The sequence below is a fragment of the Ursus arctos genome, unplaced genomic scaffold (genome assembly GCF_023065955.2).
Source record: "Ursus arctos isolate Adak ecotype North America unplaced genomic scaffold, UrsArc2.0 scaffold_2, whole genome shotgun sequence".
Taxonomy (NCBI): Eukaryota; Metazoa; Chordata; class Mammalia; order Carnivora; family Ursidae; genus Ursus; species Ursus arctos.
In genome coordinates, this window is record NW_026622874.1 from 87,490,333 (window position 1) to 87,503,009 (window position 12,677).

The 12,677-nt window shown below is 58.4% G+C and overlaps 2 protein-coding genes across 3 annotated transcripts; both read right to left on the bottom strand.

The window, feature by feature from the left end:
* Positions 1–398: 398 nt before the first annotated feature.
* Positions 399–5,776, bottom strand: ALDOA (aldolase, fructose-bisphosphate A). 2 transcript variants are annotated; one of them, XM_044390181.2, is made up of 9 exons: positions 5,637–5,776; positions 3,101–3,227; positions 2,804–3,015; positions 2,149–2,203; positions 1,875–2,035; positions 1,430–1,513; positions 1,157–1,331; positions 794–993; positions 399–705 (listed from the first exon to the last, which is right to left on the bottom strand). In XM_044390181.2, the coding sequence occupies exons 2-9, from the start codon at positions 3,210–3,212 to the stop codon at positions 610–612; spliced, it is 1,095 nt and encodes a 364-aa protein (XP_044246116.1). In that variant the 5' UTR covers positions 3,213–3,227; positions 5,637–5,776; the 3' UTR covers positions 399–609. The 2 variants fall into 2 exon arrangements, with proteins under 2 accessions (XP_044246116.1, XP_026371515.1); XM_026515730.4 differs by lacking the exon at positions 5,637–5,776 and adding an exon at positions 4,529–4,891.
* A 72-nt stretch (positions 5,777–5,848) lies between these two features.
* On the bottom strand, positions 5,849–12,196 carry LOC113267653 (keratin-associated protein 10-10). Its single transcript, XM_026515731.4, has 6 exons — positions 12,089–12,196; positions 11,816–11,851; positions 10,853–10,996; positions 10,509–10,664; positions 6,161–6,681; positions 5,849–6,006 (listed from the first exon to the last, which is right to left on the bottom strand). Exons 2-5 carry the CDS (start codon positions 11,819–11,821, stop codon positions 6,568–6,570), a joined length of 420 nt encoding a protein of 139 aa, XP_026371516.1. The 5' UTR covers positions 11,822–11,851; positions 12,089–12,196; the 3' UTR covers positions 5,849–6,006; positions 6,161–6,567.
* Positions 12,197–12,677: the final 481 nt, after the last annotated feature.

Here is a 12,677-nt window from a genome sequence, read left to right on the forward strand (position 1 = left end):
AGTACCGACTCCTACAGATCACTTGTGTCACCAGGCTCATAGCACTCGGGAAATGTTGGCTTTTTGTCAGCAACTGTTTTTGTCAGAGGGGGCTTCTGCACCTGTAAATTCTGGGTCTAAAAGTGAGGCTGAGCTAACGGTTATACACATAGTCCCCAACTGTGAGCCTTAACGGTTGCTGCAGGCAAAAGGGGGAGGAGCCCTCGATGGTGGGAAGAAAATTTCACAAGCCCTCTTCTTGAAGCCCTGGGCAAGCGTAAAACGAAGCAGAAAGGTCCTCTCCCAACCCATTTGATTTTCTCCTGCCTCACAAGGAAAAACAGAAAACAGGGACTGTTCAGCCTCTGCCACCTCCCCTGGCCCTCCCCTGGCCTGAACACCAGACACGAACAGCAGACTCCCCCTTAAATAGTTGTTTATTGGCAGTGGGCTGGAAAGAGCAATGGAGTTAGCATATACAGACAACACCACACACCAATGTCACGTGGGAGGCGAAAAGTGATGGGAGAGAGCAGCCTGGAGCCCCGATGAGGCCCCCCCTCTTCAAGAGTGAGTGTGGGAGGGGGCGGGGGCTGGAGTGTTGAGGGGGCAGCCTTAGAACACCTCCGCTTAGTAGGCATGGTTAGAGATGAAGAGGGACTCGCTGGCTGCAGCCCCGGCCTGACCACTTGGGGTGTACTTTCCTTGGCAGGCGAGGCTGTTGGCCTAAGAGGGGAGAGGAGCCAGAGTGAGGTCTCATCAGAATTCCATCCACCCCGGCACCCTGCCCACCTCCCTCCAGTCCCATCCTTACCAGGGCTCGCTTGACATACTCCTCCTGGGCAGCCTTCAGGTTCTCCTTCTTCCCACCCCAGGCCTTCAGGGCAGAAGCCTGCAGAGCTCGGCCATAGGAGAAGGTCAGGGCCCACGGCTTCAGCAGGGGACACTTGTTGATGGCGTTGAGGTTGATGGATGCCTCCTCCTCACTCTGGCCTCCAGACAGGAAGGTGATCCCTGTAGAACAAGGGGGTAAAGTGGGGTAAGTGGCTGTAGGCGAAGACCTGGGCACTGGTAGAAGCCGCTAGAAACCAACCTAAAAATCTGACCAAATGGGCGTAAGGATTGTGGGTGCAGTTCATCTACCTCCCAGAGGTCAAGATGAGGATGTGGGTCTCACCAGTGACAGCGGGGGGCACTGTGCGTCGCAGTGCTGTGACAGTTGCCATGGCAATCTCCTCATGAGAGTACTTGTGGGTGCAGGCGTGGCCTGGGGTTACCATGTTGGGCTTCAGCAAAGTGCCTTCCAGGTAGATGTGGTGGTCACTCAGAGCCTTGTAGACGGCAGCCAGCACCTAGAGCAGAGCAGGGCCAAAGTGGATTGGGGTGGAGCTGGGGGCAAGGTGGGGACAGGGGTCAGCCCCAAGGCCCTTGCCCCAGGCAGGCACCTTACCTTCTCGGTTACATACTGACAGCGCTTCAAGTCGTGGTCCCCATCAGGGAGGATCTCAGGCTCCACGATGGGCACAATGCCATTCTGTGGGGTGGGGGACAGGGCAGCCGTGAGGCCTCCTAACCTGGAGCCCACCTACAGCTGTCCACAGCCATCAGCCAAGATCTTCTCTCCATGATGACACAGACTCATGGCTTCACACCCCTCAGCGGACTGCAGGAGACACGCATCTCCTCCGAGCCACCCACACAATCCCTATTCTGCTCCTCTGCTCACAGAACCCACAAGTATCCTCCACGGGCCCCAGCCTGACGCTTGGTGCGGCTCCAGAACTGTTGCCTTGGGTGAGGGGGTGATATGTATCCTGACAGATGGGTGGCAGGCTAGCTGACACTCTGGAACCAGAGGAGGTGGGAGGTGGCCTGTTAGGGACCTGCAGGCCCACCTGCTGGCAGATGCTGGCGTAGCGGGCCAGAACGTTGGCATTTTCCATGATGGCAAGGGCTGAGGGGGTGTGTTCCCCAATCTTCAGCACACAGCGCCACTTGGCGAAGTCAGCTCCGTCCTTCTTGTACTGGGCGCAGCGCTCAGACAGCCCATCCAGCCCTGGGGGGGAACAGAGGAGTCAGAGCACGGCAAAGGAGGGGGCAGCTGGCACCCAGACGGGTAGCGGCCTGGAATGGGTTGGTCTGGAGCGCGGGGAGCAGAGCAGTTCTCACCTTGGGTGGTGGTCTCGCCGTTTGTTCCTGCCAGGGGCACCACGCCCTTGTCCACCTGTCCCGGGAAGGTGGGCAACAGTGTAAGACGGGGAAGCAACCTCGAGTACTCCACTCTGCCCTCAACTTCCCTTACTCTCTCAAATGGTAATCTCGCTTTGCAAATGTCTTCACGCAGTTACACTACCTGATGGCAGGAGGGAAACTACGTGGGGATGTGATCGGACAGAGCCTGGGCTCCTAGCACTTACTAACTCAGTGAGCCGCACGCTTCACTGCCTTGAGCTTCTGGGTTTTTGTCTGTATGACGAAGGGAATACCGCGCTCTGGGAATTACAAGGATTAAAAGTGCCAAGCAGGGGTGCCTGGCTGGCTCAGTCGGTGGAGCCTATGACTCTTGATCTCGGGGTTGGTTTTGAGTTCAAGCACCATGTTGGATATAGGGATTACTTAAAAATAAGATGATTTAAAAAAAAAAAAAAAAGCCATGCAGGTCCCAAAAGCTTCTAGCTTTTGTCACATAAGCTTTGGAGGTGATCTGGGCGATCCCACCCAAGTCTCCAGACTCCCAACCCAATGCCCACCCCCAGCGTACAACTCTGGCCTTCTTTCCATGAGATCTATCTCACCTCTCGCATCCTGAGACCCCGCCCCTCACCTTGATGCCCACAACACCGCCCTTGGATTTGATAACTTGGGGGAAGGGACGCCCATCATCTGTCTTCTGGTAGAGTGTCTCGTGGAAGAGGATGACGCCCCCAATGCAGGGGTTCACGCGGTCGTCAGCAGTGAGCAGCAGCTGGCGGTAGAAACGCCGGTTCTCCTCGGTGTTCTCAGTGCCGATGGACTGTAGCCGCTTGGCGATGCTCCCTGGAAGGGGGCAGCATACGGAAATAAGGGGATCAGCCGGTCACCCTCGGCCCTAGGCTCTCCTCCTCCTGCGTCCTGCCCATACCAGTGGACTCATCTGCAGCCAGGATGCCCTTGCCCGGGGCCACGATGCGGTGAGCGATGTCAGAAAGCTCTTTCTTCTGCTCCGGGGTCAGCGCTGGGTACTGGTAGGGCATGGTGCCGGTCAGTTCCTGGGCAAGGAGGCAGATAGGGGAGGACTGGTTAGCTGGGTCTCACTGTGGTCTCCCGACCAGCAGGGCCCCTTGCCTGGAGGTCGGGACCTACCTCCCCTGCTCCATACCGGCAGGTCTCAGGCCACTTCCTGTCCCCAGCCCTCCCCTACGCCCAACTTCCCTATACTAGGCCTGCCTCCTGTACCTTTCCTAACTCTGCCTGTTGCTGGGTGTTTCCCAGCTGTGGTGGGTGGGGTTGCGTATTGACATCTGGGGCAATGCAATAGGCCAGAGCCATGGACAGACAGGTCGTGTAGAAGCTGGACCCTTCTGGCTTGCGCTCTGCCATGGGGTCACCTTGCCTAGAAGCAGAACCGAACCCGAGTATTTTAGAATTTAGAGGGGATACGCAGGCAGAGGGCCCAACCCAAGGACCCAGAGAAGGGAAAAGTTCTGTGCTTCAAGTCCCACAGCACAAGGGCCAGAGCTGAGATCAGAACCCAGATCTTCTGACTGCCAGGGCCTTCCAATCCACCCAAGATCCCAGGGCTGGCCCAGGCACTAAAGCCTCAAGGACACCCCAAGGTCAAGCTTCTCCGCCCAGGGTTGGGGGAAGGCGTTAGGAAAAGGAAAAAAGGTGTTAGAAGAAAGGGCAGGAGGGTAATCAGAAGCCCAGGAAAGGGGTGGGGGGGGGGTGGCGGAAAGGGGTAAGGTTTGCCAATCTCACTGCTCATACAGGGTGAGAGAACTGTAGCGAGGCAAGCGCCCCACCCCTTCCCATGAAAATGCTCCTGTCTGCTCGCACGGCTGCAGCTGTTCCAGGCTCACAATCAAGGTCACCCAATAAGGAAAGACACGTTAAGTGTTAACTGGGCATCAGGCGCCTCCAAGGGGTTTCCCCTCCTCGCCAGGTGCGCCCACATCCCAGGGCAGGGCCCAACCACACTTTCGGGAACCCTGAGGCAGTGTATGAGCTGGCCCCCACCCCTCGCTGCCTCTTAGGACCCCCGCCGAGGCAAAGGGGCCATAATCCTTTGCATCTGGGGTGCCAGCAAGAAAAGCAGAGAGAGAGAATGGCCCTTCATCTCGTCCCGCTTCCTCCCCCGCCATGACTCAGCGCGGGGAGCCGCTGCGTTGCGCAGCAAACCGAGGGGGCTCGATAAAGTTGCGGAGTCCGGGCTGGGAGCAGAGGTATGGGTGGTAGTGGGGCGGGGGAGATGCTGGGACCGGGGTTGGGGGGAGGGGGGCTCCGACTGCCGACGGCCCCCGGGATCCTTCTCCACGGTCCCTGACCTTCGCACATGGCGAGGGGTGCTCACCTGGCACGCGAGGGGGCGGGTTTGCGGGGTGCGGCGGTGGAGGGCTGCGGGCCGGCGAGCAGACTGAGGGAGCGAACGCGGCAGTCGTCACCAGGACCCTGGTTCTGCGGCGCGTTCCAGGAGGAACGCAGCCTATTCAGCTCTTGAGGGGGCGGCGCAGAAGGCGGGCAGCAGGGAGGTGGCGCCGGGCTTTATAAAGGCACCACGCCAGCCTCCGCCGGGTTTTTTCCCTTGAAGGGGGCCGGAGGCGCCCCGGCGTCCAATTGCAGGCGAGGAACGGTGGAGAGGCCGCCCCCGAAAGGCGAAGCCCTGAGGCGGCGCTTGGGCGGGGACAGCGCGGCGAGAACACGATCCCTCCCCCGGCCCCCTAGGACGTGACTCGGGCCACATCCCGCGGGTCGCCGAGGCCCTCCCCTCCCTCTCCCTTTTCCCCCCAGTTGGCGCGTTCTGGGGCGCCGTGACTCAGCCGATTTGGGGCACCGGAGGAGATGGGGAGGGGGGAAGCGGGCGCAAGAGCCTGAAAAGAGGAAGGCTCAGCCTCCCCGCCTAGGCCCAGCGCGGCGGCCCGGGGCAGCCCCAGCTTCCGGCCTGCGCTGACGGCCGCGTGTGTCACGCCGTGGCGGGCCCGGAGGTCGGGCGTCTGCCGGCCTGCGAACCTGCCGGCTCGGGGGCGCGGGGCCACCCCTCCCCGGGCCACCAGCCCACGCGGAAGAGCGGCTGCCCCGGGAGGAGCACGAGAGGACGGCGGGGCAGAGGTTCCGGGCGGCCCGCCCGTGCGGGTGTCGGCGCCCTGGTGGCGCCCGTCCCGTTCGGGGCCCGGAGGGCCAGCCTCACCGCGCGTGCGCAAGCGCTCTCCGCCCCTCCGCCCGCCGCCGACGCGGACCGGCCTGCAGCCGCCACCGCCAGCCCCAGCGAGTCTGGGGATGCGGCGCCGGAGTCCCTGCGAAAACGTCTCCCTGGGCCGACTTCCCCCTCCAAGTCCAATCTGCCCCTAGCTGCTCAGCCCCTAAATACATTCCGAGCTCCTCATCCTACTGGCCAGGACCCCCCTCCTCATCCGGACCCCTTAGGCCCCACTCCACCCCTGCTGCGTCCCGCTGGCGCCCACCTGCGAGGAGGCAGAAAGAGCGGGCAGAGCCTGGTCAGCAGCGAGTGAGCCAGGCCGCTCCCGGGCTGGGTTATAAGGCAGCTCCTGCCCTCCCCCCAGCCCATGTCCCCAACCTCCTCCGGTGACCCCTGCCCTTTCCTTGCCACGGATCCCCTGGCAGGGACCTATATTTAGGGAAACCTGAAGCCCCTGACATTCATGCCAGCATGAGGCCTCAAGTGAGGGAAGGGGGAGGAAGCCCTGGGCCTGCCCTAGTTGGGGGCTAGGGGCGGGCCCTGCCCACTCACCGGTACTTCAGAGGAAATTTCCTTGGAAATCCAGCCCGAGGCGCTCAAAGGTTGTTAAGAGAAATCAGTCTTTGCGCAGGAATCTGTGGAGAGGGAGAAGAGGAAAGGAGACTGAAATCTGTGGCCCTCCTTGCCTCCTTCTCTCTTCTCCCTCCCCGCCGGGCCCTGATGGTGGTTCTTGTGATTCTGGGGAGACCGTTCCTTTGGAGGGAGAGCAGATGCAGGCATGACACTCACCTGAAGATAACCAAGATTCCACAGACAAGGTGTGGCTGGGGTACCCCTATATCCTGATACTCAAGGCTCAGGTTTGACCCATGAGGTGCTCCGTGGCCAGCAGTGTCTCCCACTCACACCTTCGATTATAATAGTTTATGTGGAGAGGCGGGCAGGGTCACCTGCCAGAGCGCTAGCCCCTTTCCCTCCTGGCCCTCCAAAGGGGCTGCAGTCCAAATGGCCAAGGGCTCTCTGAGTCCTGCTCTGCAGGGAGCCAGGCTCTCCAGGGCTGGTTCAGAGGCCGAAGAGCTAGGCAGGCCATTTGTGGTTCCAGTGGCCTGGAGAAAGGTGCCTGAAGGCAGGTCAGGGAATGAGGCATGTGGGCCCTGGGGGCTGGCCACTCCCCAAGGGGCAAGGACTCTGGGTCCTCATCGGAGCTTGATCTCGAAGCAGAGACAGTTGAGGCTCTGGCAGTCAGGAAGTTGGCACGCGCAGGCACAGTCACAAAGTGGGCAGCAGCGGGGGCAGCGAGGGGCCCAATCCTGAGGGAGAGGAGAGAGGGGTGAGGGAGGCAGGCAGGAGGAGGGGTGACCAGTCCCCTAAGCTCTTTCCCTCTCAGGGGAGAAGGGAACAGAGAGGCCTGGGAAGCCCCATTTGCCCAGTGGAACAGAGGGTACCATCTACCATTCCTGGGAACAAATCAATTCCCTGCACTGTTGAGAAATCAGCAAGGCGGCAGTGTTCCAAACAACTGAGTTCAGGAGCTGGAAGAGACTATTCAGGGCATTCTTTCCTTCTTCCCATTTTATAGGCAAGGAGGCTGAGACATCAAGTAGCCCTGTTCCATTAAGTCCCAAGGTTCAGCTCGAAGTTGGTTCTACTATCTCCTTGGTTCTGTGGATTTCTTCCTTGGCATGAGACCCAACTGTAGGACCTCCTTCATCATTTCTGAGCATCTGCTCCCTGAAAGGCAGACTGTATTCATGAATGATTCTGAAAAACCTCAGTTGTCTTTGAAAATGGTAATTGGCAGATTTTTTTTTTAATGTTTTTAAGAGTCACCTCTCTTTTATCAGAACCTTGCGCAGGGGGCGTCTGTATTTACGAAAGAGGAAATAGAGCCTCAGAGAGGGAGATCCCCCTTGACCCCACTGCCTCCCAGGGTGAGGAATATCAGCTTCTTTCTGGGTCTGTGGGGACAGGGACATGTCACCATTGAGCTAGCATGAGGACTCGGCCTCGGCAGGTACGTGTGATACAAACGAATGTTGAACGAGTGGATGAATCAAACCATTTCCCCCCCCCCGGCTTTGGGCAAAGAAGAAAGAAGAGGACTTTTCAGCTCCGGGGGGGCAGGGGGAAGGGTTTGTCTCTTGGGGAATAGGACAGGATGTCCTTCGTGACAAGAAGGGAGAACCGGTCTATTTCAGCCTACTTCTCTCCTGCCTGGTGACAGGGGTGATCTGCGACTGCTTCACGCATGGACTGGAGTCAGGCCAAGTGGCTGGAGTGGGACACACCCAGGATGTGCCAGGAGATTCGCTCCTTGAGGCCTGGGGCAGAGCTGACAGTCACAGTTGCACAGCTCAGTCAGATACCCGGCCAAGCCAGGAATAGGGGAATGACCTTTGAAACAGCTGAGGTTTGGGGGTGCGGTGGCAGATGACCGGTGAGATCAGATATCACTAGGGGCTCCAGTGAGGGAAGGGGATCTGCTGGCTGCAGGGACAGGGGTCTGAACTGGGCTGGTGCTGCTGTCAGCAGAATTGTCTCTAGATGCTAGAAGCATCGTGGCGGAAGGGAGAGCGAAGCGGTTTCCTTGTGTCTGACGAAGGGGTGGTTTGGGGCGTCCCTGGGGAGTCCTAGTTTGGGATGAAGTGGGCTCTGTGGGTTTTTGGAGGACCACAGCGTCATTCTGTGCGCAGCACTGGTGGCTGAGAGAGGCTCCACCGCCCTCACCTCAGAGGAGAGGGTATTAAAAGCATTTCTGGGCTCTGTCCACTGGAAGGGTTTACAGCTAGTCATTAATAACTGTCTAATGGATTTCTCGACTCTCACAAGCAGCCATGTGGCTTCTGGAAAGAATCTGCTACTTGAGTACATACACAAGAATGCCACGAGCCTGTTAACCCTTGTGTCTCTCTCTCGGCTCTGCAGCTTCTGCTCCAATTCCTTCCCTGTGACTTTGGGACGGCCAGCCGTCTCTGGCGGTTAGAGCGCAGGCCCAGGTTTGAGTCAAATTCAGGCCCAGGTTTGGCTCACTCGTGTTTGGAGCCTCCGTTTGGTCATCTTGGAAACAAACAGAATGCCTGCTTCAAAGGCTCCCGGCGGGGGAACCAGTGGAGGGAACTGGGCACAATGCTGGGTACCTAGTGAGCACTCAAGAAAAGGCAGCGAGTCCTGCCACAGCTCTGCACGCCCCCCGCCCCGGCCAGACCTACTGGGTGTGGGGCCCAAACGCCTGGCTTTGTGTCTGTCTCATCCACAGTTCTGATCACACCCACGGCTGAGGACCAACCATCGCGCTATGTGCCCCTTCGCTTCTCTTGCTCTAGCATAACTGCCTACTTCCTCCCCCTGTCCTTCGCTGCCCTGGAAGCCCCGTGTGGATTGGGACCCAGTCCCGCTTGTTTCACGGAGCCCCTAGGGCCTGGCACAGTGCCTCAACGATGACTACGTAGATCTTTCGTAGGTGGAGGAATGGGGTGAACGAGTGAATGAGAACCTTGCCACATGCTTGGTGAAAGCAGCAGAGCAGGCAGGTGTCTCCCACAAAGAGGAAGAGAAACCTGGGTTTGTGTCCCGGCCTGGGCCTCAGGTAAGTCACTCCAGCCTCTGGAAGCCTGTTTCTGAAGGCTGTGAAGTAGCCAAGAGCTTTGCGTATTTGTGGTTGTTACTGTTACGACAAGGAAACTGAAGAACACACACTTTACTGTACTTTGTGCGAAGACAGCTCAAGGACAGAACGACCCTGCCCTGCCCTGTGCCGTTCTAGAATCCTTCCTTCCTGGCTCTGGCAGAAGCCAGGTAGATCAGGTCTTGAGGTCTCCAGGTCTGAAATTCCCTGCACCTCGCTCCACTGTCACCCTGACCGAGGAGAGGCCTGGACTGACAGAAGGGGCAAGGGGCAGCATACCCCGGGCAGGGGGCCAGAAATCGCTTCATAACTGAGCATTTCCTATCAAACAGGGAGTTTTTAGGACCCAGGGTTATCTTCTTTTTCCCCTTTGCCCCCTTAGCCTCAGTCCTGGGCTCCCTTTCCCAGCTACCCCTAGGAAACCAGAAGCAGATTTTTTTGTAAGGGGAGAGCCCCTTGCCCCATAATTTCCTTCAACACTCAAAATCTCCCCCGGGAAATTTGACCAACGACAGTCAGCCCAAGTTATGAATTTGCTTGGACTTTTATCCTCCCTCTTTCCTCCTGGGGAAGGTCACCACCTCAAGGGCAGGAGCTTCACTGTCTAAATCAGAGCCCAAAATAGGAAGGTGGTCGATTACATTTACCATCTTTCAACCCACAAAAGCAAAGATGGCCTGTCCTCCGGGAGCCAGGCGTCTCCCCGAGGATTCTGTTTCGACACACAATGGAGCAATTCGCTGTGTAAGACTCTACCACGTAACATTGTAGAAGTGACCGAACCTCCCTCAGCCAGCTCCTCCCCCCGCAAAAGGAGGCTAGAAATACTTACCTGTCTACATCCACAGGCACAGAGGAGGTCAAGGCGTGATGCCAAATCAAAAAGGGTAGGTAGCAGGAGTATTTGTGGCATGACCCCATCTTGGCCAAATAATGGTAGGTAACACAGCAGTGATAGTCTCTTAGGACGTGAGGGGCACACACAAAACATAACGACTTTGGTTACAGAGCTGGTTTATGCGCCGACTGGTGCTTTCTACGTATTTCTACACGCGCACTTTGTAATCAATGCTTTTTGTACTCAGAACCATATATATCCAGGTTTTTAAAAATACCCAGCTCTCAGGGTTGCTGAGTAAATGATAATGTCAATAAAGTGGCACTCAAATCCTCCATAAAGGATCTGGGCGTCGTACTCACTCAGAGAGCAGCAGCAGCTCTGTGCCAGGTTGTTTTTTCTTTTAGAAAGCAAGTCAGTATGCCCTCCAGGTGACCCACCTGTCCCCAGCTGCCACCCTGCTTTCTTTTCTGCAAGTGGCTTTCAGCACCAGAAGGTACGTGATGTGCTGTTCATGGCATCTTTGGCTGTCTCCCACTGACCCAGCCCCCAGAACGGGGCCGGGCCCAGAGCAGGGGCTCAGCCTCCCATGTTGTTGCACACCACCAACGAAAGAATGCCCAGAGAGGGCCCAGGTCAGGGCTCAGGGGGTCAGGGCTGGGACGAGAACTCACAGCTTCGGTGGGCTGGGGGCAGCAGGCATCCAGGCAGTGGGCTGGGCTAGGCAGAGGGAAGTCGCAGGCTTCGGCACAGGTCCAGCAACAGTCCTGGGGCCTGGAGGCGCCTTGCTTCTTGCAGGGGGAGCTGCAGTCTGTGCAGCAGCCCTGGGCCTACGCGATGGAACGGGGCAGGATCTGGGCCAGGTGGTGGGGGGAAGTGGGGGGGACACGACACGTAGGGATAGGTGTGGGGACTAAATGGCAAAGGAGCCTCTGGGTCAGGGCCTGCAGATGAGGGCACTACCTGACCACCTCCTCTTCCCCGGGGCCCACCCTTCGGCCTCCACCAGGCCCCTCACCAGCAGGCAGTGCCTAGCCAGCAGCACCGCGCCGAGCAGCAACAAATAGGTCCCCACAGCAATGAACACGATGGCAGGGATGGGGAGCAGCAGGGAAGGACTGCTGACGGGAGCCGGGGTTGGATTCCATGGACTAGAGGAGGCCTGGACAAGCACAGGAGGAAGGGGTGACAAGGAGGTGGGAGGGGCTGTGGGAACACAAAAATACCAGGAAGGACACCCGGAGGAGGTGGCCGGGATGAGGGAAGGAACAGCCACCAGATGGCGGGGAGAGAGTCATTAGGACTACACTATCCTGGTCCCCAAACGTGACTTTTCCCTCTCATCCCCATTTCAGGACCATCAGTACCTGTTGGTCATTCGAGAATTTTCCAAGACTTGTTGATCTTCCTCTCAGAATGCCTCTCCATACATATCTATTGTCTCTGAGTCCTCTGGACTACTTCGCCATCCCTCAGGCCACGTTACTGGCCCCTAAATGTCTTCCAATCTGCGATCTTGCCCCTTTCCACACCAGCTGTGTTGTGTATCGCACCCTCCCTTACAATCCATCAATGACTCCCACCGACTCAGTCCAAACCTCTTATCTCAGGGACAAAGCCCCAGTCTAGCCCTGCCTACTCCTCCCTCTTTCCTCCTCTATACTCCGGCCAGACTGAAGTCCTAGCAGCTTCCCAAATGCCTGTGCTCTCTCCCACCCGCGAGGCTCTGCCCAAGCTGTTCCCTTGGCCTGGGATGCCTTTCCTCCTCGGTGACTTGGCAAGCTTCTCATCTTGCCAGGTAGAGCGGGAATGTGCTCTCCGTGTGAAGTCTACTCCGGGCACTCTCTCACAGCTCTGGTCCTGGGCTCGAAGGGTCTATGTTGGGTAAACAGCCCCCTCTCCAGTCTGGGCTCGGGCTCCAAGGCGAGTTTAAGGCCCTGAGGGGGCCGCTCCAGAAAAGGGTAAGGGGCCTAGGACTCACGTCCATGGGTCAGGACAGCGCCAGTCAGTCCAGGAGCTGCAAAGGAGAAAAAGTCCTGTGTCTCAGAGTCTGAGAGGGGCCATTGGACTGGGGTGCCCACTCCCCCACCCACCCAATTCCCGCTTGGAGAAACTGAGGCCGAACGATGGCTCCTGGTCCATCGGGGGTCCGGGGATTCGAGGCGGCGTCCCCCTCGCAGGCCCCAGCCTGACCCTGGCTACACCCCTGGCTGTCCCCACACCCCGGCTCCCTCCAGTGACCGGTCCCCATCACCTGCACCCTCGGGGCCGCGGGCAGTTCGCGGATTCCGCGCCAAGCTCGTCCAATCGGGCGCGGCGGCTGCACCGCCCAGAAGCTCCCGCTGCTTCTGGCCGTTGCCATGGAGATCCGAGCGCCGCTCGTACGGCGGCCGCCGAGACCCAAATTCCTTCTCCCCGCCGCTCTTCCCCGGCTCGAACCTCGGAGGCCACCAGCCCCTCTTGGTCGCCGCCCGCCGGGTTTTCCCGCTATTCCTGAACGGAAAAGGCGATTTCCCGCTGCCACCTGCCCTGGTCGGGTCCTCATCCCTTGCTGGGTCCTGCGGCGCTGCAAAGGGGACACCGACCCCCCGGGCTACACCACCAACGTGCTGTGTGGCTTTGGCCAAGTCCCTGAACCTCGCGGAATCCATTTCCTCCTCTGTAAAACAGGGAAACTCCTGCCTTACGGGGAAGTTGTAAAAATCAAAGCTACTCGTCAGTTGTATAGCATTCTGCTTTTTTTTTTTTTTTCCAACTTTACCCCACTCATTTTTTATTGACAGTGCTCGAGTTTAAGACTTGGGTGGGTCTCCTCCCCCTCAGGTCACTGTCAAAGTGATTTC

Coding starts and splice junctions, on each gene's coding strand:
- ALDOA (XM_044390181.2), bottom strand. CDS start 3,212: ATGCCCTACCAGTACCCAGCGCTGACCCCGGAGCAGAAGAAAGAGCTT. Junction 2,036..2,148: donor CGGCGAGACCACCACCCAAG/GTGAGAACTGCT, acceptor GTTCCCCCCCAG/GGCTGGATGGGCTGTCTGAG. Junction 1,514..1,874: donor ACGCCAGCATCTGCCAGCAG/GTGGGCCTGCAG, acceptor CCCACCCCACAG/AATGGCATTGTGCCCATCGT.
- LOC113267653 (XM_026515731.4), bottom strand. Junction 10,665..10,852: donor TGGCTAGGCACTGCCTGCTG/GTGAGGGGCCTG, acceptor TCCATCGCGTAG/GCCCAGGGCTGCTGCACAGA. Junction 6,682..10,508: donor GCCCCCAGCCCACCGAAGCT/GTGAGTTCTCGT, acceptor CCTCTCCCTCAG/GATTGGGCCCCTCGCTGCCC.